We start from the raw sequence: 25,826 nt of genomic DNA on the forward strand, positions 1-25,826 counted from the left end.
ATAATTCCAGACTATGCGGAATTTAAATGAACACAGTACTTTAAGTTAATATTGCAATGTCATATGATCCTAGACGATTCTAAAAATACCACACTATGATATGTTGCCCTTGCACCTTGAAAGGCTGCCATTAAGCCCTGTTATTTAGTGAGTTGTTTGAGGCGGCAGTGGTGCAGCTCGGAGGGCTACCAGTCTTGTTGCTGGGTAGTTGTGGATGGGTGTCACAGGATCACTGACAAGGTGGCAAGGTGTTGGGGGGTAAAAGCTGATGGCTTGACCCTGCCGGAGTCTGTCAGAAATGGGAGAAGAGATTCTGCATTCCATTTGTTTTCTCTCTCTCTCTCTCTCTCTCTCTCTCTCTCTCTCTCTCTCTCTCTCTCTCTCTCTCTCTCTCTCGCTCTCTCTCTCTCGTCAATGTCAAGAAGCTTTAGCCCACAGTTAAAAAAGAAAAGCCACAACCATGTGAAAAAAGAAATTGTTTCTTTACAAAATTGAAACAGCAAGATTTGATATTACATTTGTTAATCAGGGATACTGACCTCTTAATAGCCTGTAAAATATACTTTGTATATTGAATCCCACATAATCATGATGTGCATTGACCAAAAAGTAACTTTGATATTTGATATCTGGCATTTTGTCCTCTCCAGAGTTATTGTTTTATATATTCATTTTAACCCTTTGCTTTCCAGCCTCTGCATGTTCCACAGCAGCTTGCTTTTGGCATATGTTTTTAACACATATTGACTACATACTGTGCATTCATATTTTTGAACAATAGAATTAATGCAATATACTGCTATTTAAAACAAGAACAAAGACAAACAAACAATGCCTTATATTTAAGCTTATCATAATGTTCTTAAAAAGAATGTGGCCATATGTTTTTGAGGGATAAAATATTTGGTATAATGCCATTAACAATAAAAGTATTTTGGGGCTCCCGAGTGGCGCATCCAGTAAAGGCGCTTCATGTGGAGTGCAGGATGCGCCCTATAGCCTGGAGGTCGCAGGTTCGAATCCAGGCTATGTCATTACGGACAGTGACTAGGGGTTCCTAGGGGGCGGCGCACAATTGGCTGAGCACCGCCCGGGTAGGGAGGGATTAAGTCGGCAGGGCAATCCATGGTTCACCACGCACCAGCAACCCCTGTGGCTGATAGAGCACCTGCAGATCTGCAGAGGAGCCATTCAGATTTGTGTTGTCTTCCAGCACTATCGGTCTGGTGGATTCGCTGTGGATCCGCAATGCGAAAAATGACCAATTGGCAGGAGCACGTTTCAGAGGATGTGTGTTTCAGCCTCCGTTTCCTGAGTCCCCGCGGAGTTGCAGCATTCCAAACTGGGGAGAAAACCGGGGTAAAAACCATTGGCGACGACTAAATGAAAATAATAATAATAATTAAAGTATTTTAAACCGTGTTTTTCAAAGGTTGTTCATGATTGTAGTGCTGATGAAAAGTGCAGGACTGATAACAATGACAGCCCTGTAGAAAGAGATGGAGTCAGTCAGGCCGACATCATACAAGCTCCCTAGTCCCAAATTGACAATTATAAATTGCACAATAAGTGAAAGGTGTACTGTACCAATTCCAGAAGGTCATTTTGACAGTTTTGTTAATTACAAAAATATAAAAAATGTATACATTCTACCACTATAAAAGGGAATTAATAAACCTGAGGTAATGCATTGTTAAATGTGTCTAATTTACAAAATCATTGTTTTAGTCTCAATGAAAACATGAAATTGACATTTTTGATTTTTTTTTTTTTTAAGTAAATGAAAAAAGGCAAATGCCTATTATATGCTTCTGTGGGTTGTTCAAATCACTTCTGCATGTGATAAAGCGTCTATCTCAAGTGCTTTAAATAAATCATTCCGTTAATTAAAGTAATTCATTTGCTAAGTAATTAGTTAAGTGAGTAATCAGATTCTATTATTTTTAGCACGCTGGGGTTGCACTGAGATGAAACATGACATTTCCAAACGCTTATATATGGAACCGGAATTATTCTTTGAATGCAATGAAAATAAATTATTAAAATGAAAAAACACCTTTGAAAGAATCTAACTTGAGTAGGTTTTGAAAGCTCCTGGCTACATATAACCCATTTTTATTGGTCAGGGGACATACATAAAAAATCTAAAGATTCAACTTTCTATTTTAAATCTGGATCATGAGAACTGCAGAGTTTCAGAATGTAAAACATAATAATTGCACTGAATTGCTGTAAAGTTGCATGACAGATAACAAGGCATTTGGTTTTGTAGTACAGCTGAAGTGAATTCTTTTTTTTAATAAGAATAGTGTGCGTATGTGAGAGTTGTGTGGTCTGTTTTCTTTAACCATGTGCTTTCTCATTCTGCCTAATTTGGTCAACAATAAAATGGCTAATTAAAACATAACCATGTTACTTTCTAATGCAGCAGACAGATTGACTCTGGGGAGTATTTCCTTTGCAGTTAATTATGCACATCAATAGTCTTGGACCGACTGTGCAAATGTGGAGCTATAAAATTGTTACGTTACATTCTAGCATCCTACAGAGCTGTATTTTTTAAAACCACTCACTTTGTAGCCTTTTCTTTTTTGACTGGGGGGATGTTTTGAGCAAAAGTGCATTGACTATTGAATTGCAGTATTTTCAAGGTCTTAGGTAATATGGTTAAACCTTCCCCTATTACTGCTGCAGCACTAAAGAACAGAGCTGTGAAGTCTCTTTGACAACAGTCAGGATTCCAAATAAAAGCCTGATTTACAAAAGTTGTAATTGTGGTTGCTATAGCTGCTAACCTGTTCAAATTCCATATCCATGAGTGGTAAGATGGTCAAGCTGTTTAAAGATTGGAGTCATGGTAAATGGTACATGTAGACACCTTATTTTGTTCATTTTAAGCTCTGAAATCATTATGATATCTAAAGAAAAAAAACTTGTGTTCAAAAATGTGATCCTTTTGTCATGCAAATCTCTGACGTGTATTTTGTAACATATAGAAGCTGTATTTCCCACTTGCATGGTCAAGGCAGGTTTTGAAAGAAGGTTGGCAGCAGGTGCTCGGTTGGCAGGTGCTTCCATGTCCAAGACTAATTACTGACAGTGTTATAGGGGGTGATTCTATTATTACACAACCCCTGTATCTTTTAATATTTCTGTGATACTGAATCTGTATTTTAAACACATATGCATTCTCCGCTCTGTGCGTATGGAATGTATAGACCATAGCCAGTGTGTTGCCAGTAGGAGCTAAAGTACATGACTTAATGTAATAAAGTAGCTTGTCCAGCTGCCATGCAGCTGACCCCTCAGAAAGAAAAATGGTGCCATAACGAGATCAGCTCAGCTCCCGTTGGGCCGGTGACATTTTGTCAATATTCTATTGGCATTCGAGTTAGGCTGAGAAACGAGCAGATTATTTAGTTGTTGGGAGTTAGTAAATGGATTGTTTGCTATGCTGTCTACCATCAATCAGTAAACAGTACAAACACAGGCTGTGGCTGTCTACTGTAATTCCTCTCAAAAGACTTGCCGGCGTCCTTTTAGATTAATCTTGGCATTGCTGCCTGCACTCATTTCTTTTCTTAGCTGTGTGTTGACTTTATATGGGAGATAAATTCTCTTTCTGTGTTTAACAAGTTCTGTGAGCGGTTGTCAGCCGTGGTGGGGAAGCTGGGGTTTAGCTTGGATTTACACAGCACACATTCCCTTTGAAAACCCAGCAATCCCAGCAATCCTGTTGATGACATTAAGGTTTTATTTGCTAAGGTTTTGTAAAAGCAAATCATCTGCACTGACTATCTTTAAGAACGCTTTTCATTTTTAAAACTGTGAAATTTGCTTTATGCTATCAATGAGTTATAATAATAATTGATATAATGCTGAAAATAAATACAATTTCACATACCAATTTCACATAAAGTCTCTTTTTAACACTTATCAATGCTTTTTTCTTGTGCTGAAGATTCATTTTGTGCAGAATTACATTTTTTTTTTAAAATTTCATTTTACATTCCCTTTACTTGTGTGTAGTTTTTGTAATCATTCTGGGTGGTCTTGGGTTCTGTTTTTTTTTTGTTTTTTTTTTAAATATAAATCTTCTGTTACCTGGCTTTGAACTTGCTTTGAGCTTGTCTGGAGAAATATAAGTACTGGGACTGAAGAGCTTTCCTAATTCCATTCAATTCATGTGACAATATGACCTTCCAACTCTGCAAGCCCCACTTACTCTCTGTCTATATGAATATAGAGTAGATGGGGCTGGCAGAGTTGAAGTTCACATTGTAACATGATTTGAATGCAATGAGGAAGTCTGGTCAGTGCTGGCATTTAAGATTCTCCAGACAAGCTCAAAACCAGGTAAAGGCAGATTAGAGAAGGATTTTAATAATTCACTACTGGAGCAACAGAACCTGAAATTGAAATGTGATTCTACTTACTCTTTAAGAAAATATTTAATACGTGGTTATTAACTAAATTCAGCTGCCAAAACTTTCACCCTTGTTGACTGCTTCTGGCATTGGCTAGGAACTACCGTTAATGACAAATAGAAAACAAAACAACAGGTAGCACTGCCAGGTGACTCACAAAGATAACTTCCTTACTGCCATTCCTCTGCCATTCAGTTACTCCTGCAGCAGCCAGCACACAGCAGGGAATGGGTTAAACACTCTGTGTTCTGTGCAAACAAACAGAAAGTCCCAACACTTCATTAAAATGATTTGGAAAGTTTTATATCTGTAAATAATGTATACAAATCATTGACTTGCACTGAGTCACCATTTGAAACCCAACAGTAAATGATAATGAGAACTGAGCAATAACGTTGATTGATTGAGCGAATAGATTGCATTGGCTTTTGTAGTTACCATTTAAATAAGGTTTATGTCTTTAAGACAAATACCGTGTATGCATACTTTGGACTGTGGTGGTAATGGAATATTTTTCAATTAATTCTCTCCCTTGTAAAAAAATAAATAAAAAAACTAGTTACAGCTGCATTAATAATATCATAAACATAATTTCATATTTTCTGGAGAGGGGCAGCAACAATACTAAAGGATAACAATTTGTGGCTTGGTTCCTTTACATAGGTTCTGTTAAACCAGCCACCTTGCACAATATTCAGTTCATCTATTGAGTGGCAGATCTAAAAACTGCCGTTGTTAAATAGACTCCAACGACTTCAGCTTTTAAGCAGTTGACCACAAGACTAAATACAATTTGTAGTCATTTGGCCAAAAACCGTGACATTTTTTATTCATTTGATTAAACCTTGCTTAATGTGTGTTGTTTTAAATACAAGGGTAAATAATTGTTAATTTTACGGCAACTCATTGCAACAGCGGACATGTTGCTGTTATTGTTAAAAAACAAATCATTTTTAAATTGACAGCAGAGCAAAAACACAAGCTGTAGAGCCTTTTATCTACCTTTTCATTTCTGCTGCATTAAAAACATGCGGTATGTCATATCTCAGAAACAAAGTCTGTTTAAAATCAGCTTTTTATACATCTTGTGTAAATGTACTTGTATTGGCGAATGCTTTTAATAAAACTGTCATATTTATTGTATTCCTTGCCTCTCGTGGACCATGATGTAAAGCAGACTGTTTTGTCAAATAAATAACACAAAACTAAAATAGGCAGTCCTTTCATATTCAAGGCGCTGCCATAGCGTAAGTTGACTCAACAGAATTTGATTATCATGCTTTCCCTGGGTAAAAATGCTAAGCACTGATATGATGAAGACTGTAAATTTGCTGTGCTCCTTGTTCGATTTGAGATCATAACCCATTTGGTAGTGTCAGGCCCTCATAGCCCCTCAGTGTGAAAGGTGTATGCACTGGTGCTTTGAGTCATTGCCAAGACTCTTCTATTGATTCCCTGTGCAGTAAATGATGCTTGAAAGGCAAACGAATAGCTGGGGGGAGGTTCTAGAATATACCGGTTTTAAAGGGTTAATCCCTCATGCCAAAGAGGCTGAGAGTTTAGGTATAGTAATGACACACTTGATCTGCCGTTTCTAGGGGTTTCTGGCAGAGTGAAAAATGACTGTCCTCAATGCAGATATGTTAAATAAAGATAGAGCAGCTGATGTGCAGGTGCTGATGAAATCTTTTTATGAGCTAAAGTTCAATGAAACCATTCTTTTAACATGACATCTATTACTGCTGGTGTGGTGCATTATTCTTATATTTAAATAACACCCTCAATTAATTATCTGTCTTGTAAAAAAAAAAAAGCTTGTTACATAATTGATTTTCTCTCATTTTCTGATGAAATATGGAACAAATATATACACAGACACTGCTAGTATAAAGTGTGTGTGTGGGGATGTAAGGTTGCCAGGGATGGGGTTAAATCTGTCCCTGCCAGCAATCACAGGTGTGGCCATTCCCCAAAGGGACAGATTGAACCCCATCCCTGACAACCTTACATTCTCACACACACACACACACACACTTTACACTGTGTATGATTAAATGTTTTAAACACGTTTTGAAATGTGTATGGCTTCCTCTGTCATTTTCTACTGATAAGAAACCATGCGAGAGTAAATAAGTAATTCAATAAGTGCTGAATCTATATGACACCCTGGGACCACATATCCCAGAGACAGTCTTTGAAAGTTGTACAACATACAAGTTTATCATTGAGAGCTTTCAATCTAACATACAGTATAAGCAGGGGCATTACATAAGAGCTGCATTCATTTCAAATGAGGCATCAGCCTCCTTCCACACAATCTTCAGCAATTCTTTTCAAATGCAAATGCTTTTTCAAGCTGCTTTGGGGTTGTGTGCGTTTTAGTCTCAATCACATAGCACAGCAATTAGGCATTCTAACACTGTTATCGGGTATAGTTGATATTTTGGGACCAGTCTCAAAGTTAGTTGAAATCTACAGTACTAAGCAGCACAGATATAACCTGATAGACATTTGGGTCAAGGCCAAGCCCTCCAGAACTTACTCCCGCTTGATCTCTGATTAGCCATCAAGTGTGAAAGCTTGTTGGCCGCTGTTGATGTGGTCATGATTCAAGCTCAGACAGCGAGCAGAAAGCTATATTAACAAGGCAGTTCATTAATCCACTTTGCCATTTAACCAAATTCCCAAGAAGAAGAGAAAAAATGAAAGCAGATCCTGTTGGATTAACATGATTGATAGCTTAAATTACATTAATACAGAAAATGCTACAAAGGTTGGACATGTCATGTATCATAAAGGGATTATGATAATTAAAAAAAAATACATTTGCTTAGATTTCAAGTAACATTAATGATGGCATGAAGGCAGGTCATCCTTATTTTGTTGCATGAAAAAGTTCATATGTAATTTGTCTCAGCTTGTTGGATTTTAGTCTTTTTTCATAGGCATTGGATCAGAAGAAGTAATTTTAGCTTTTTCACATTCCCTTTACTATTTTATAATGTTTGTAGACATTCTGAGTAGGTGGGTTTGGCAGAACTCAAAGATCACATTGTCACACGATTTGAATAGAATGAATAAGGCTGTGCAGTGCCGGAATTTAGAATTCCCATAGCAAGCTGATTTTCCTAAAGTGACTCAGTATTGGAGAACCAGAACCCAGGAGCACAGAATGATTGCAAACCGCAGAAGTGTAAGGAAATTAAAACCACATTTCTGATTCTGATGACTGCGCAGTGGGGTCCCAGATAGACAATTGAGCATTGCATTAGACCCGCTGACACCAGGTTTATGTAGTGTGCAATCAGGACCTTTAACAATTGAACACACTATAAAAGCAAAGTAGTCCTAAGTAGCAACTTCTGGCATTTGGATTGAGAAAGAGGAAATCAAAGAAAGAAAAGTAAAAAAAAATAATAATAACATCCTTAGACAACGAAAGGCTGCTACAGTGGCTGCTAAACAGAACGTAAAACAAATAACAGCTTTCAGAAAACAAACTTGCAAGTCAGCGCAGACAAAAAGTATTCCTGTCGGTTGTATCCAAGTTAAATCAGTACTACTGGTACGATCCAGCACAGTCACCTCGCTTCAAACAAACTGCTGGGGGATGCTGCATGCTTGCCTTTAACAAATGGCTGCACTGTTTTAGTAAGGAAGCAAGTTCCAATATTTTTAGACTTTTATAGTGCTCCTTGAAATATTATTTACTTTGGTTTATTTAATGTTTAAACAGGTCCGCGAAATCATAATTTTATTCCATGACCCACCGGGAAAAATATGTAAATTCTCCACGATTTAAGCAGACCCCTAATAATCATGGATGATATGCTTGCTATTACTGTGATTTCATCCATTGAGAGGAAGGGTATAGCAGGTATGTAATATTATTTTCATTAATACATTACAAAAGAAACAACGTTGTTAGGCTAAATTGGTTTATGAAACAAAGAGTGTGGTACATAAAGAAAATATTTTATGAAGTTTAGTACAGCGTGTGGACCTAGTCAGCACATCCTAGGCCAGGCCAATGAGAGAGAATACATAAACACACATTATGACACAGAACAAAAAAAAAAAAAAAAAAGAAACCTACTCAGCACTGATTGGCTGGGCGCTGTCAATGCGCCACTAAACGCGTTTTCTCTGGGTTTTTAATTCCATCAGAATCACACTTTTGCAGAAGCCACTCCCTGCGGGGCAGACGCGATTGACTCTAACCACTTTGTTTGTGATTGCACTCATTTCATCAGAATAGGGTCCTGTCACAAAGACGGCCGGAGTGGGTGGTGTCAGACCAGAGCCAGGAAGTAACACACAGAGACTTGGAGTTTTGGTTAAGCTGAGAGCGTGATCGCGCTCAGCATTTAATAATTAACAGAACAGAACAGAAAATAAAAGGTTTTAAACACAAAAACAGGACACGGCACTTGAGGCCAAAATAAAAGGACAAACAAAACGTACTAACACACAAACGGTGGATGCACAGACAACCGAACAAACACGGTGAGTGAAAACACTTATTTACTTTATGTTGTTTTATTTTCTCCTTCCCTCTCTCCCGTTCTCCACTCACCGAACACCCAACCCCCAGTGAGTGAAAACATGCAGCTTTTATGCAGTTGTACCGAGACTCGATTGCTAGTCAATCATTCAATTGGAATCTCGGTACAACTGCACGTGAATTAATTAAAGTGCAATTCCCCGTGCTCACATATTATTACTTTTTACTTGCACGTGATGTGATGTGCCATCCCCGTGCCTAATACAAATTTACACACACGTGAAACACAGACCCGCTTATATCCCGTGTATCAATGCCTATACACCAACATTTACACACAACACGTAACATATAACATACACAGGGGGGGCACTTTGCCACAGGTCCTTACTCTTTAAGACGATCAAAGCAAGTTACCGAATCTGCACGAATTAGAACAGGATCTTACCTAGTGGTTTACATATTCCTAAAGACAGATTTTATACCCAGACAGGATAAGCCACAGGTACTGTAGATGGTATTCTAGAGCATTTTACAGTAGCAGGGAATCCGCTAGGATTGCCTCAGCTACACGCATCTCATTACTATTTGATGGTGTTTGTCATCATCATTGTGAGTGGTTCTGGGTTCTACCAGAGCAGCTGTATGACAGTAAATAGATTGCCTTGAGAATAAAGCAGGAATAGATTCTATCCACTCAGGTTCTTCTACACAGTCTATTAGATACAGAGATCATCACACGGGAAGAAATCAGTAAATAGTTTCTGCTAAAGTTATTTCTTACTTCTTCCTGATTTGCTCAAGGATCAAAATAATAAAATATTGAAAATACATTAAAAAGAAGTCTGAAATGGTTCCTCTGACTGTCTCTTGTTAATTAAGTTACATCCACGATTGGTAGGGCTCTGGAGTATAATTTGTCAGAGCAAAACATAGAATGGTCCAATTTAATACTCGCTTCAGGCTCGAGAGTTGCAACAGTCTTTGATCAACCTTTTTAGGTCAGTAACATTGCAAAAATCCCAGCAACCTCACATAAGTAGTTTTTTATACAATGATTTGTATTTTTTGTATCTACTGTAGTGAGAGTGAATAAACCTGAGCAGTATTGAGAGACGATCTTAAATGTTCCTTTTAGGGTTAAACATTTAATCTCATAATGAAATAGGTTGCTATTATAGCATATAAACAGTTTTGCTTATATTGCTAACCTTTGATTATAATTTCTGCTGCTCTTTTACTGCTACGAGAGACAGCAGCCGACAGATAGACTACACAGCTGTCACACTATTCTTTAGAGGAAGCCTCTTTTATCTCTATTTCTAGGGAGACAGAAGGTGGATAATACATACCCTTTAGTTTTTGTTTAAATTAGTACCATGACAAGTTGAGGATTTTTTATTTATTGATGTGACCTGCAGTTTAATACAGTACATTTTACACAATGACTAATCTACGTTTTATAGCTTTATATTACTGATACCTATTATTATTATTATTAGTAGTAGTAGTAGGAGTAGTAGTAGTAGTAGTAGTAGTAGTAGTAGTAGTAAAGGAGAAGCAATCGTATGTTATTAATATAAGTTGGTAAGACCGAATATCAATATAAAGTTATTTTTATTTGCATAAAAAAATGTCCAAAAACAAACAAACATTTGGGACCAAATCTTCATTGTCCCCTTAATTATCATCTTAATATTAACAGGTTAAAAAAAAAAAAAAAAAAAGGTTTCCTCATTTAAAACAGCATTAACAGTGTATCAGTTCTCAGAAAATAACTCTCCTGAATAAAACATATCACTGTTCATTCCTACAGCAAATCCAGGCAAACATGGTGTTGCAGAGCCTGGAAATGTATTTGGTCACTGCGATCAAAATAAAGCACTGTGATTCATTCAACCCACTTATAAATATTATACCTAATAACAGTGTGTAGATTGGGCTTTCTAATGATCTAATTTAAAAAAAAGGAATCTATTAACTGTGGATTTGGTGCTTGGGAAGCAATAGGCAGATATCTTCAGTCTCCACCAAAAGCTAAATATTGTATTGTTTGGCGTTGCCAGTCGCTTTAATTCCTGTCATGACCTTGACAAAGCTGTGACAGAGTCGTGCTTCCTTGGACACTGCTAGTTGTGTCTACATTGATTAACTCTTGATCTCATTTATTATCTCTGGAAATGGTCTCAAGGTCACAGGGCTGGAAATTTAATTACGCTCGCAGTATATTAAGTGGCACATTTAAAGATGCTGAATCGCAGTCATTCATTTTTTTGGGGCGCTCAGGTTTTTTTCTTTTTTTTTCTTCACACTAGGGTGTTTGGTCATCAATCACAGCCATTGAAGCTGACAGCTGTCTCTTAGCTGTAAACAGCTTCATTATTCTTGTTTTATGACCACTTTTAAAAACACTATCCGGCACTCTCTTTTTTTTAATATATAATATATGCCTGTCTGTCTTATTGCACCATTCTTCACCTTTGTTGTAAAACATGATTTGAGGTTTCTACATGCCTTGGCCTCTAAATTGAAATAACAGTCACCCTTCAGTGCCATCTACTGTTGAAACGTGAGCGACGACTGAGAGCACTGTGCTCAGTTTAGAGGTCTTCACGGGTCCAAATTAATCAACCCGACCCGACCACAAACCGACAATTATTTACCCGACCCGACCCGATGTAAAATCCTTGTTATTAGACCCGGAAACGGACCCGGCCCGAAAAAACAGTGGAACGCTTTTCCTTTCCCCAGCTTGGTATATGCACTGACTAGAAACAGTATGAAAGCAGTGTTTTTATCCAGTCAACCTGGAAATCTGGCTGAACTACAGACAGTGTTTATTACATCAGGAACCTACAGAGAGGACTGTAAAATTAAATATATAATATGTTTGTGTAAAAGATACAAAGATAAACACATTATCTGAAAATCAAATGAACTGAAGTACGATCTCGTAAATGCGTGATTTTATTACAAAGTTAACACAAGGGCAAATGGAATTGAGATGTAAAATTTGTTTTACAAAACTCGTTTTCCTTCTTTGTCCACAATAACAACAAATGATTCCCACACCGCAGACTTGCATTTTTCTGTGAGCTTTTGTTTATGGAATTTGTTTTTCTTTCACGTCCTTCATAAACAAATCCATTACTCCAACTATTAAGGTGATCTAAAAGAAACCCCTTCAATATGGGTCACGTGTCTGCTGCTGAGGTCTGCAAGCCATGTCATGTGCTACTGGGGGAAGACAATCCACGCAACAGGAATTATAAACGATGATTTTTAGTACCAAAGTATTACTTAGTAAACAAAATCGGACCCGACCCAAGTGTTACGTGACAATTTTGCACCCTAAAACCCGTTTCGGGTCCTCGGGTCTGGGTAGACTTATGAAGACCTCTAGCCCAGTGGTCCAGAAATGCCAAGCGTGACTCACAGATTGAGCCCGCTGCACCCATGGTACCACAGCACTGGACATTATTAGTAAGCACTAGACATTAACTTAGGCACTTGCTGTTGACATTTGAACAGCTTTCAGTGGCTGAGTGAAAAGCATTTATCCCAGAAAGTGTTTCTACCACCCCGGCTCTTAGAAAGCTTGTCATGTTTAATGAACTATTTATCATTAAATATGTCGTAATTTGCTGTTTTAATATTAGGCCAGATATAGATCATATATATTTAATAAGGTGAGAACGCTGTGACTGACGTAAGCATATTTTGGACGCAGTAAAACAATCGAATTGCCTTGGCTGTGTAGCGCTCCAGCAATGTATTGCATTGATTTAATTACTGGGGTCTAATAAACTGATCTGAACAGCAGCGGATCTAAATATCATCACCATTCAAATCATACCCAAAAATAAGACTAAAATGAAATGTTGGATTTGATTTTTAGAAGCTTCTTTACTTTATTAACTATAGAATCAGTTTTGATATTTATATCCACCTTCGTTTAAATCAATCAAAACCCAACTGCAAATATAAATTGGACATTTTATTTTTTTGAATGCTGAAAAATTGTACAAATCCAATGACTGGCACAATAGACACTTGCAGAATGGAAGGGTGTTGATGTAAATTCTTAGAACTGTACAGAGATTGCTGCACACCCATTAATCCTGCAAGATACGAGAGACACTGACCACCATAACTGTGGAAACTTAGCATCAAAATGATATACAACCTGAATACATACTGTATGAAATAACAAACCATGCTCACCGTAAATGACCTTTTCTGCATATGTTGTTCAATATATGCTCTGTATTTGGTGCTGGTCTTGCTGAAGACTGCATTATGTCTTCATAGCAAGTACCGTACACAAAGGGGTGTTACAAGGTTTAATAATAGTGTAACTTTAAACCTGCCCGAGTAACACGTAGTTTAGAAAGTGCAAGAATAATTTACGAACCATAACAATTAAACTACAATTGTAGCCTACCTTTATTTGATACACTCTCGGAAGACCTCTAATCTGGCAATCATTAGAAAGTTCTTGGGTGTGTGGGTGTGGATTCAGGGCTATAAAAAGAGAATGCTACATTCCAGTTTAGTAGCTAGTGTAAGAAATGTGAACTCTGATGATGTATTATGAAGAATTAAGGAAGGACTTAAAAGAGTAACAATCATAGAGCAATTCTTTTGGGACACAGTCAGCAACCTACGAAAGAGAGTGTGGGTTAGTGGCTCATAAAAGCCTTAATATTTATTTTTTCCATGGATGGAATCCCAGTTTCTATATACCTCAGTGGTTGAGCAGCATTTTACGCGCATTTGTGAACTGCCAAGTGCAGTCAGTTGTGAAAAATGATTAGGTGACTTTTTGTTGTCCACAAAGACTAGCATGAATAGAATCTGCATTTTTAGAGTCATTTTATCAGTATTAATAAAAGCACTGACTCACACTGTAAAACCAAATGCATACCAAATGTATGTATATATATATAAACTAATTTTACTGTAATAATTTTTACTGTAATAATTGTTTGTGTTGCAAAAAAATAAACATCACAACTTATGATATATGTAACGTATATGTGAATATTTCTCTTTTTCTTAAATATTTAGTTTAACAGCGAATACTAGCCCCTTTTTAAACAGTGCAAAATCAATGGTTGCTCCACTGACATGCAAACCAAGTAAAACAATGTTGTAATGAGGTTATATACGGTACTGGGCAACACAATCTAAATTAGAAGTATAGTACCCAGCAGCCCAAATCTTTCACCTCTCTGCATTCTCTATCGTCCTGGGTCCACAGTGCATCACCTGCAGCATGTGTATACAGTACAGTGCTTACAGAAGCTTTCTTTTAACCTGCATGACACGCGGCCCCTGCTTGTAAGAAAATCTGTTGCAAATTGGAATTCTTCCGCTTGGGTACAAACAATCAAGCAGAATTTATTTAACCTTCAGCCAAGTGCGCACCCAGCCTGAAATTATTGATAGCCCATCAGCGATGATCAAGATGAAGGGGCTGGAGGAATAGGCGCATTTTTACGATAGAGCCATTGAACTGGTAACAAGACTTGAAAGGCTGTGTCCGCTCAGCTAGCCTGGTCAAGAAGCTCAGCTGCAGGAGGGAAATAAAACTGTTAAGTCACGACTGCCCTCCAATCACTCACAGGGGTAATGATCTCTGGCTTCGGCTGGGTTATATGTCAGCAAATATGCATCTGTCAGGGACTTAAGCCCCAGCGCATTGTTATCATAGAGCCAGAGCCTGATATATGGGGCTCATAGGGCAGTGAAATAAATCTCACAGGTAAACTGGATTTTAATACTGAAGAGTTTAATGTGGGTCCCAGGAGAGTGTTCTGTTACATGCCAGTGATAGAGTCCTGTGTCATATTTCATACCAGAAGGACAAAATGGGTTGAGTAGACAGACTTCTGGGTAACACTTTAGGGATCCGATGTAAGTGATTACAAACAATCTATAAACATGTTATTAATTATGCTATTAACAATTATAGAATATGATTTCAAAATAATAAGACTATTATTAATGTTTGGCATTTTTCTTGCTATTGTTTATAATCGCTTATAACGGATATAGTCTGTCTGTCTGTCTTTTCAGGTATTTCTATGCCTGTGTCTGTCTGTCTTTATATGTCTGTCTCAGCAATTGTATCAGGTTGCTTTGTTTTTGCAAAACAGTTGATATACACTTTTGCCATTGTTTTTTTCTGTTATAACCACTTATAACGGATACCTAAACTAAAGTGTTAGCCACTTCTGATATACATTTTACTGAATATTTTCAGAATTTAACATTTCAGACTTCCCAATGAATAATGTGTATAATGTGATATTGGTCCAGCATTCCCCAGTAACGAGTGAATAGTAGTAACAGATAAACGGCAGACATATTGTGACAGATTTTTTTGAGAGTCTCTTAGTTTCTACCCCTACTACAAAAGGCAAGAAAAGCCTTAATTTAAAATGTACTTTTGATAAAACCTAGTAAAACTGCATTCTGCCCTACACATTTAAAAATGAGTGCAGCGCAATATCAAATTCTATACACAGATAGAAGACAAAGACACAGAAGAGAACACAGTATGTATTCACTAGTGATGGTCACTTTTCTTCAGACATGTTCTTTAATTTCATACTCAGATTACAGAATGACTTTACTAAAGAGACCATGATGCCAGCCAGTATTGCGGCACCACTTGTTTTAGATATTAGACATTGTCATGAAAAGTAAATCCTTATTATTTTTTATGCTCCAGATGGTTCACAGTTCTCTCTTTTTTTTTTTTTTACTATGTTGTAAAAAAATCAATGCAAACAATTCCAAATCACTTTGTTTTATTTCTGTGTCTTGATGTCTAAAGTTCTTAAACATTTTATCTTCTAGTTTTGATTGGGTGTTTTGAATTATTGGATGTACAATTAATGGGTGTACAAACCTTTTACCAAATTACCAAGTCATTTCGAATTTGTGAGTTTAAGGTGTTAAATACCAATGGGAGGAAATTGTCTTTTTATTATTTGACTGTATGTTGTGTGTTTTGTGTTGAGATTTTGCTGTTCTATCATATTAAAGTGTGTGCATTTAAATAAGAGTATTGATATAATTCATGCACTTGGCACTTTTGCTACATAGTCCTTGTCAGTGTTTTAAGGGAATAAATATTAAACCCTACATGATATTGGATATTTTGCATACTATTACACCAACCTAGTGTCTTATTTCTAATATTGGATAGTATCAATTGTGTACAACTGCTGTCTCGAGTTGCCTTAATATCTAATCAATGTTCTGAATTGCTGCTGTTTACCTTACTTGAATTGCACAATCATTGATTGTGTTTTAATAAACAGCTCCACTGGAGCATTTTGAACTGCATATATGTCTATGTCTTTCATTTAATTGAAGGGGGTCTGTGTGGGGGTTTGATCTTTGATTGGGTTTAATATGCAATTTCCCTTATATAATTATAACATCTAGTAAGGGTGGCGTAGTCAACTATATTATCGTATACGACCCGTGGTTAAATCGGGAACATGGGCGGGCGCTACATTTGTAATGGGTTTCTAGAAATCAACATTTCAAACATTGCGGCTCATGTTTCCTTAGCTTTGCGGTTTTGTTTTTGAATAATTGATTGCCGTTTGTTGTTTTATTTTTAAAAGCATCAATGATACAAGCTGGTGGCTTTATCAATATGTTTTTAATGGCACTGATAAACACATTTGCATCTATGCTTTTTTTTTTTTAATCTGCTGTACAGTAAATACAATGTAAAGACAAGTCAAATGCCCCAGTTACATAATAGAACCTCTTTTTTAACTTCTCCAGAGACACAGGAAAATATTGTAGGATATTGAGGGTTCCCACTTGAAATGTGCCCGAACCCGAACCCTGTATATCCAGATGTTCTGAACCCTAAATGAATGCTTTGTCATTAGTATTACCTTCTTCAAACAATTATACAGTACACAACTTCATTTACCATGGGAATGTATTGATTCATTTGGTAGAGAAAGTATTTTTTTAAATATGTTTTTCCTGGTACAGAAATCTTAATCAATAAGACAGTATGGTTCTTGCCGGGGGAAATGCAGCTAATTAACAAGGGAATACACATGAATGTGATTTTTGAAGACCATATACATTTGACCAATGTTAAAAGGTCACACGCTATCCTTGTTTGCTCTAGTAGGTGTTCCTTTATAAAATAATTAGGATCTTAATAATTAAGCCCTGTCAGAATTGTACTTTTTTGTGACATCAGTCTGTGTTTTGTATTATTCCCCTTTAATCTTTCATCCCTTAAATATTAATTTCATTCCACTTTTACATTTATAATCATTGCTTGTTTTTTACTTCTGTTCCTTAATTTGGTTTGTAAGCTGCTATATACAAAATAAGCTTTTTATACAATTTTCCCTCTTATGCTTAGATTTCACAAAGAGAGCTCATTCCAACCTCATACTGCCCCAGCAGTGGAGGCAGGGGAAATAGAGATCAATCTATCACAGTCATCAGATAGTATACAAAACTAAATAAACTCAAGAATCAGTAGAAAAGTTCAAAGTACTGGTCAAATGTGATCACCAATTTGGCAAGATTGAAATAACGTAATTTTATAACTATAAGACGCACCAGTTTACAAACTTTATTACAATGTCTGTCTGTTGTACACGGGTTTGCATTATATACAAGGTGTGCAGTATACTAGGCTTAAAATATTCTACATAAGAGGTGAGAGTAATACAAGAGTTGTTCGTTATGTAAGAGAAGTATGCATGTTCTACATGGAGTATGCAAATTACGATAGGTTGTTAAAAGGCACCCTTGGCAAGAGACTGCCAAAATAATTAGGATTTCTGTTTCAGTTTCCCTTATCAGTTGTGTCAGTATTAGCGAGACAAGAAGAAGTAACATTTACAAAGTGGAAAGGAAACAGCTTTGGTTTTTACACAATTGAGGTATATAAAAGTACGGATATGGAAAGGGTAGTTTGTGGATAACATCCTGTTTTTAGACATTACAGACTTTACCTCTTTACATTTGTCAAGTACAGAGGGATGAAAAGGTGATTATCTGTTGAAGACAAAATTACATTTTTTTTTTTTTTTTTTTTTTTTTGCCGAAAGTGGTTTCTTCACTCTGTCTCAGTAAGGAAATGCATTTGCTTAATTGCTTCCTCATTAAGACCTCATAAATTAGGAAAGCCCTCTTCATTATATGTCGGATGTTAAAAAATAAGCTATAATGTGTTATTATACAGAGCAAGCACAATGTCAGTCCCATTTGCAGGCAGATTTTCTCTGTATATATTTGGGGCACTCATTTTCTTGTTTATCATAATCTTATACCGCATTTTGTATTGCTGCCTGGATAGCTTTGGAATGTTTTGGATCCTCTGTTATATCACTCAAAGATCCCTTGCAGAACTAGTAAAGCCCCATTGTGTGTAGAACAGGGGATACCTGGACTGGTGGCAGTGGTAGAGAGGGCTTCGTCTTGCAAGCAGCTCAGTCATTGTTCCATTCAGGCAGTAATTAGAAATGTGTACCTATTTCTGCTGACAGTTCTGCTGTATGATCCATAGCTACCAACCCACCATTATAAAAAAACACGGTGGTTGTGGTGTCTCATTTCACGGAGAACGTTTTCAGATTGTTTTTACCTTTTTCACAGCCTTTTCTAACTCTGAAAATCTTACATTGATTAGTTCAAAATGTGGGGAACCTTTATGACAATAACTTTAGCCTATGAAATTTTTTTGAACCTGTATTTTGCTCTATTTGGGGACCCCAAGAAAGGTTGAATTTGTTTACCTAACACAGTTGCTTAGTAACGGGTTGGGTGTTTTTCACCTGTGAATAACATTTTTAAAAAATAAGTGTGCTAATGACTTCTGGCTCTGTAAAGTTCCCCTTACATCTTCTATATGCATGTCTGTAAACGAGATAGTGCTGATCTATGTGTGCAACAATGTTGAACAATTACATTTTTAGAAGAAAAAAAAGCATTTTCACAACAGCTTGTTTATTGTTTAGTGCAGATTACTGCTATAGAAAAGAGTTGGATTGAAGTTGGAATTATAAGGTCACCTCTGATGTTAATTTGCTTCAGCTAATTAGAAACTCCAGATTTTTGTTTTGTGGGTGAATCCGTTTGAAAGAGTTAAATTAGATTTGACTTCAAAGGAAAACACCACTCGCTCAATTTGTAGTTGCACACCCCTAAATCCTCAGTAAATACAATAGGCGTGCTAAAAACACAATAATATGCTGCTTAATTTAACTGAATCTTTTGCAAATTAACAAGGACTACTGATGTGGCAGAGTAAACACGGATGTGTTAATTAGTAATTTCAGTGCTGAATCCAGTGTATACTGAGCATTAGTGAACAGAGACTGCATTTGTTCATTTTTCATGCTATTCTTGGTGTTATGCTGTTTGTCACTAAAGCTAATTACCTTTTATAGTAGCTATGGAATGGCCATTAACCTTTGTCTTTGATGAATAATTATGTTAAACATTCAAACAGTTCCTAAAATTAAGACATCGATGACACTGGATTAATTGAATGCTAGGTGATTTTGTAAAAACAAAATAATTCTTACTTTGTTTTACTAGATACAAAACGCTATGTTGACAAACAGCTTTGGTTACATTTAAATTACCGTATGTGTTACAGCAAGTATATCCTACTTAAATAAACCAGTGCAATTATCTGTTTATCTTAACAAAGCCAAACACAATTCTGTGACACAGGAGCTGTGTCACTGTTGCTTGTGACCAAGGTATCATCATTTGTGGCACATTCCTGTTGCTGCTGTCAAAGATTTACTCTAAATACCCTCAGTAGGATCAAAGCCCCCATGACAAAGAGCATTAGAACATGTTAAAGCATCATCTTCACTCATTCAAGTAGTGGTGGTAATATCTCTTTTTCATCTCTGCCTATTGTAGTGGAAGCATATTTCATCACTGCCAAAATCCCTCTGCACTCCGCATGTCCCAGTCAAGCCTTCCAAACATTTAAATCCCATTAGCGACTGCCTGCCGGTAGAAGGGGGAGATTTAATTGGGAGTCAACCCACAACTCACACCTCAGCCAAAGAAGCGAAAAATCCTACAATTTGAGTGTGATTAATAGAAAACTGAAACAGCTTGGAATAATTAGACTGCAGGCGAAAATAAAAGAGAGCAGCCTTTGTTCACCAAATTAGAAACAATATTTTTACAGTGCACTCTGTTTTTGTAAGTATGTGACTAGATCAATATAATTAGTTAATGTATGATGGTTTGTTAGCATGTATTAGCTATGTTTGTTCGGGCATTAAGAATAATTACCATAAAAAAAATACTGGTGGTCCTGTGGTTTTCAGAGCGAACGTGATTTTTGAAAATCACAGACAGCTTGATCTGAAATATGGATTTGTTCAAATAACCTCATGACATACATTCCTAGAAATTAACTCTGGACAGGAACTGCCTATTTCAGCCTGATTTGCATACACTAATGGCTAGTTCCCGTTAACCAGTGTGTGGTCACCATTGTTGATAGTAAGAAAAGAGTCATAAATTTCAACTTTTATCAGGAGACTCCATTATTCAAACACAGCAGGAAACTGACAAGACAACTTTAAACTTGGTTTAGGCATCGGAACTGCCTGTTTCTTTCATTTATCATTTTAATGCTTTGTGGTAGTGGGTTAAAATTAGAATGCACTAGGTTAGAGGAAAGAATGGAAAAATGAGTTACCATCCAAAGACTTTGACCAAATTCAATTGGAGTAAAAAAAAACAAACACATGAGCAACTTCTGATGTAATGTGCACTGTTTGGTTTTAAGAGGGTTTTTAGCTTGCATTGCATTTCACAGAAACACCATTTATAAAAACAATATTTGAAATTTTCTACATTTTGGTAGATGTGCATCTAAATCTGCAGCACCAGATAGTTGGAATGCTTTACATAACTCGTTAATGACTGTAATTGTTATCACCGAATGTGCTGCATTTTATGCATTCATTTTTACTTATTTGTGGTGCTGTTGTGTTTGTGATGTAACTATTGTATATGTGCAATATAACATCATTGATTTTATTTTGTATTATTTTTGTGATGGATGATAATTGTACAGTATGTTGTCTTTGGCCAGGTAGTAGTGGGAGTAGAAGTTATTTCATTCAAAAAGAGCCTGGGCGCCATCAGCTGATACTACCTTCAGGGAATGTAAACCAACTGGTAATCCAACACAGTCCAGGTTCTAATGAACTATAGCGCACAGAACTATGTTAGAGTGGAGCAGCCCAGGAATCACATTTTACTAATAAAACAGATTTGATTGTGGGGAAACTGCAGCTTTAAACCTGCAATTAAAAACCCTGCACTTGTAAGTATTTCTACATGAGAGATGCCAGATTGCAAACACTAGAGACTGAGGTCTTCATAGACCTAGGTACACCAGGCGGGCAGTGCATTTGTTGTGCGTTTCTTGTACTGCCTTGCCAGTGCTCCTCAAACCTTCCCCAGGGGAATCCCTCTCTTGTAGGATGCAATAGAGAATTTCATGACCACCAGTCTGATTGAGAAATCACAGACAGAGATGATGTTTTCAGTAGTCAGAGACGTGCTAATATAGAGTCATTTCATTCGTGTAGACTGTGCGTAATGCTTGGAACTTACTGGTACGTAGAAAGTGCAAATAATTTGCTATCCATATCCAAACGTCTCTGCTTCGGAGATTGAAATACTAGAAAGTTAGCCTCATGAGAAGTGGTACCTTTGAGCACTAATGAATTCTCTTGCGTCAACATCGTTCAGGTTTTACCTTGAATTGAGTAAAGTTATGGATGTCATTTTTAATTGAATGCAGAATGCAGTGTAAGTATCCAGGTGGTTGAGCTCAGATTCAAACCCAGTTATCAAATTGATCTAAATGGTGTTGAATCTAAATATTGCCATTGATTAAATCATTAAAAGAAGGGAGTTTTGAGAATTCAACATCTCAAGGCAACTCAAAGGCCACTAGGGTTATAGACTAATTGCTAGTATGCCTTATACTACAAAATACTGGTTTATCTTGGGACTTAAGGTAACTGATGCTTACGGTTCCTGACTATCCCATCAAGGCTTTTTTTATTATTATACCATTCTTATCAACATTTTACATTACAAAATAAAAACATTCTTTATATTTATAATGATGTCAATTCAGAACTGTCAGTTAACTAAAATGGACTGAAGTCTTAAAAAATCATATCTATTGTATTGTCATATGCTTTTAAGCAGTTCTGAGTTTTTCTTTGTTTCAGGCACTTGTACATGTTTGCCTTTAATGTATTTCTACCTCTAATTATCACACAGTTTCTGCATAACAGCAAGATATCCAGGCAATGTATTTCCTTCAGTGTCCTGCAAGTGAAGCGATATCACAGAAAAACTAAACCCTGTAGGGTAATGTAATATATATATATATATATCTACGACACTCAGGTACATGTCAGTTGTGTTTTACCGTCCTTGTATAAAGGAACAAATCAATTCCCATTATATATATATAACAAATGAATGCACTTACCTGTCACATGCGATTTCAGACACCAGTTTTCTGATACAAAGCCCATCTCTTCAATGTTATAATTTATTTGTTTATCCGTCGCAGCCCCTTTTTTTTGCATGACAAATCAGTCTCTTTATTGTGCAGTTGCACAGCACTTCCTCCGATTTCACATGACGAAAATGCAGCAAAAACAGAGCAAACAAGACCAGCTACTCTAACGTAAAACAAGTTAATCATTACATTTTAGATACTATGATGCATTTTGGCAAGTTTTCAGAATCATGTCGTTCTGAATTAAAAATGCTTCTTCTGTTGAAAATATAGTACTGTACCAACAAAACCAACTACAGTACATCTAAATAGAAGCCTATTTATTTTAAAACAAAGTCCTTTCAGCTATGTATTTTTGAATCCCTGCATATAGTTATAACATACAGTATGTTGGCTGGCTCGGAACAACTGTAATTAAAGCATGCGTTATTAATATCAGTATACGTGTTCACATTTGTATGCCTTTATGTGTTTATGTATTGTATCCTCATACAGGTAAGCATTTGGTAAGTCCATAAGTGGAACTCGCAACCTTTGCTACCCAAAGCAATAACTAACCAGCTACTCAGCAATTACATGAGAACAACATCAGATTTGATCCAGCTACTCAATAGAATAATACACATTGTGTGTTAAACAACCTCCCAGATGCTGATAGCTGACTATGATATTAAATGCCACTGTGCTATACTGTATGTATGTGGTTGGTTTGTAGATCTCAGAAGTAATTCAGTCTGACACAGTAATTAAATAAGGAAGCAGTTCCCATTTCCTGGGTATTTTCTCTATTTATCATCATTTTCTTCTTTGTATTCCTCTCCAGTTTTTATAAATAATATAGAGATAAATAAGTTAAATGAATTCAATTACATTTTACAGAAAGAAACTGAATTTGTACATTAATTTTAATAGCAAAGTTTATAGTGAGCGCTTTCAGAATGTCCAAATAATTGCATTCAGTTTTTTTTTTCTATTTACAATGCCTCTTTCTCTATTTGCATTTTCTTTAAATAATGAAAGTGATGGTAAAGCTTGTCACCTTAAATCTAGTTCTTAACAGTTCCATTCATTACCAAACAACAATTTATTATGCTGATGTACATGTAAGTGGTTTACAGAAATCTTGTTAAACAATGATTTATCAACCATTTTAAACATGCAAATGCTTATTCCAGCAATTGTAGGCGTAGACATTTTCCAGGACACAACACCTCTTATGATTAACTTTGCATTCTACATATCTGCCTTCAAACTGTTTTTTGGTACTCTAGTGAAAGGATTTTAAAAGTAAAAAAATATATAATTATTATTTTTTTCCTAAGAGGGCTTTAAACATATTGCTGATTAGCACTGCCTTTTAAAAATATAATATCAGTATTAAATAAACCCACTTTAAGTGATATATCTAGCAGTTTTGTTTAACTTAAATTGCATGAATAGATCTGCAAGTAATTTGGATGATCGTTAGCCAGATCCCTTGCTATTATTACATTGGAGTGGGCATCAGTGGAACAGAGTCAAAAGTACACCCTATGAAAATGGAATAAAATAAAATGAGACCACTGATTATTAACATTGATAGGAGAGGAAAAGGCAAGGAAGTATTGCTTAGATACTGTCGATGACTGTATTGAATGAATCTGGAATCACAGTTTTTTATGGATTACATTTATAATTGTTTCATAATTTCTTCTTCTTCTTCTTCTTCTTCTTCTTCTTCTTCTTCTTCTTCTTCTTCTTCTTCTAAGAAGTAGTTGTCACTTTGCCTTCTTTTTTCAATTGTTCTGTCTTCATTATTTAAATCCTTATCAACCACCTGTACCTGTTCTGCATGACAAAATCACCAGGGACCACATTTAGAAACGCTTCAGGACTAGTTCTCTTCTGCCATCCAGTGGCCAATATTAAAAACTGCATTGATTATTTGATTACTGCAGTCTATTGCCACATTTCCAACTGCACAATGAAACTAGTCTGTAAAAGTCATCTTGTGCCAATCTCCTGTAAAGTCCCAACTTCCTATAAGCAGCAAGTGGGGTCTTATTCAGCATCAGCAACATGACTAGGTAACCCAACCCATAACCCTCACCACATGCTTTGTAAAGATGTGTTTTCTACTCTCTGTTTCCACGTGATTCTTGTAACGGAGGAACCTGTACCATTGTGACAAACTGCTAATGTTTAAATTTGCAAGAAACAACTAAGATACATGAAGAGCCTGAACATTTGAGTAAGGTGGTATCTGTCCCCCCTCCAACAGTCTGTCTCTAACAGATGTAAGAAATGTTACATAAAGGTGGTATTTTTACATTCACTAGGGGCAGAGTGAGCTGTACAAGATGTACTAGATAGACATGATTCTGAGAGCTTCACTGGGCTGCTTTAAATTGTTTTAGAAAGTCACCAGGATGTAGTATGAATAGGATCTCTGCCTCTCTTCCTGATGAACTGCAATAACAACAACCTGGCAAAAAAAAGAGTACACAGAAGGGTAAACAGTATTAGAAAAAGCCATTGTTAACAAGAGATTATTGTCCAATTTAGCCAACTATGCTGTTATCGGATTATATCTTGCAATACCACGAATGTGCCAGCAGAGGGAGTCTATCGCTATAATTCATTGTTGCAAAGAGCCACACTGTACATGTACAAGAAATCAAGGCTACCATTTAACTTTAAAACATAGGAGTGTGTGCTCAGAAATTCTAAACAATGGGATTCAAACAGAAACGCAAAAATTCAACCAAAAAAAATTATAATTCAATTTCTTGTAATATATATATATATATATATATATATATATATATATATATATATATATATATATATATATATATATATATATATATATAACAAGAAATTACTGGGTTTTTTTCCATTACTAACTGATTTAATGGATTGGAAAGAATTATTTAGCTCGTATTTAAAATGTGCAAAATGCATTTGTTTCTTTAACAATTGCGATGTATTAATTTAATAAATCGCCAAAAGAATGAGTAAATTAGCAATAAACTGTACCTGTTATTTTCATTTCTGAACGCACATGTCAACACTTTGTAGATCGACCATTTAAGCGGTCTAGGATTTAAAAAAAAAACTGACATTACTCCAAAAGGTTTTAGTAAAAGAACATAAAACAAATGCAAGCACAATAGACTTCTTCCCTATCACCGAAGCTACATCAGCTAGGACTGTGGGTTGTATTTACTAACTGTGTAATTATATTGGTAGATATTATGTAAACTGTTGAAGCTAGTTTGTCAGTTGCCTGAAAGTGTTCAACTGGTAACTGACAGGATGGCAT

The 25,826-nt window shown here is 36.2% G+C and overlaps 1 protein-coding gene across 1 annotated transcript; it reads right to left on the minus strand.

Moving 5' to 3' along the window:
* Positions 1–23,950: 23,950 nt before the first annotated feature.
* On the minus strand, positions 23,951–25,605 carry LOC131699194 (gem-associated protein 2-like). The gene is made up of 3 exons (XM_058995653.1): positions 25,541–25,605; positions 24,927–24,986; positions 23,951–24,349 (listed from the first exon to the last, which is right to left on the minus strand). Exons 1-3 carry the CDS (start codon positions 25,551–25,553, stop codon positions 24,192–24,194), a joined length of 231 nt encoding a protein of 76 aa, XP_058851636.1. The 5' UTR covers positions 25,554–25,605; the 3' UTR covers positions 23,951–24,191.
* Between the last annotated feature and the right edge of the window lie 221 nt (positions 25,606–25,826).

The sequence above is a fragment of the Acipenser ruthenus genome, chromosome 21 (assembly GCF_902713425.1).
Source record: "Acipenser ruthenus chromosome 21, fAciRut3.2 maternal haplotype, whole genome shotgun sequence".
NCBI lineage: Eukaryota > Metazoa > Chordata > Actinopteri > Acipenseriformes > Acipenseridae > Acipenser > Acipenser ruthenus.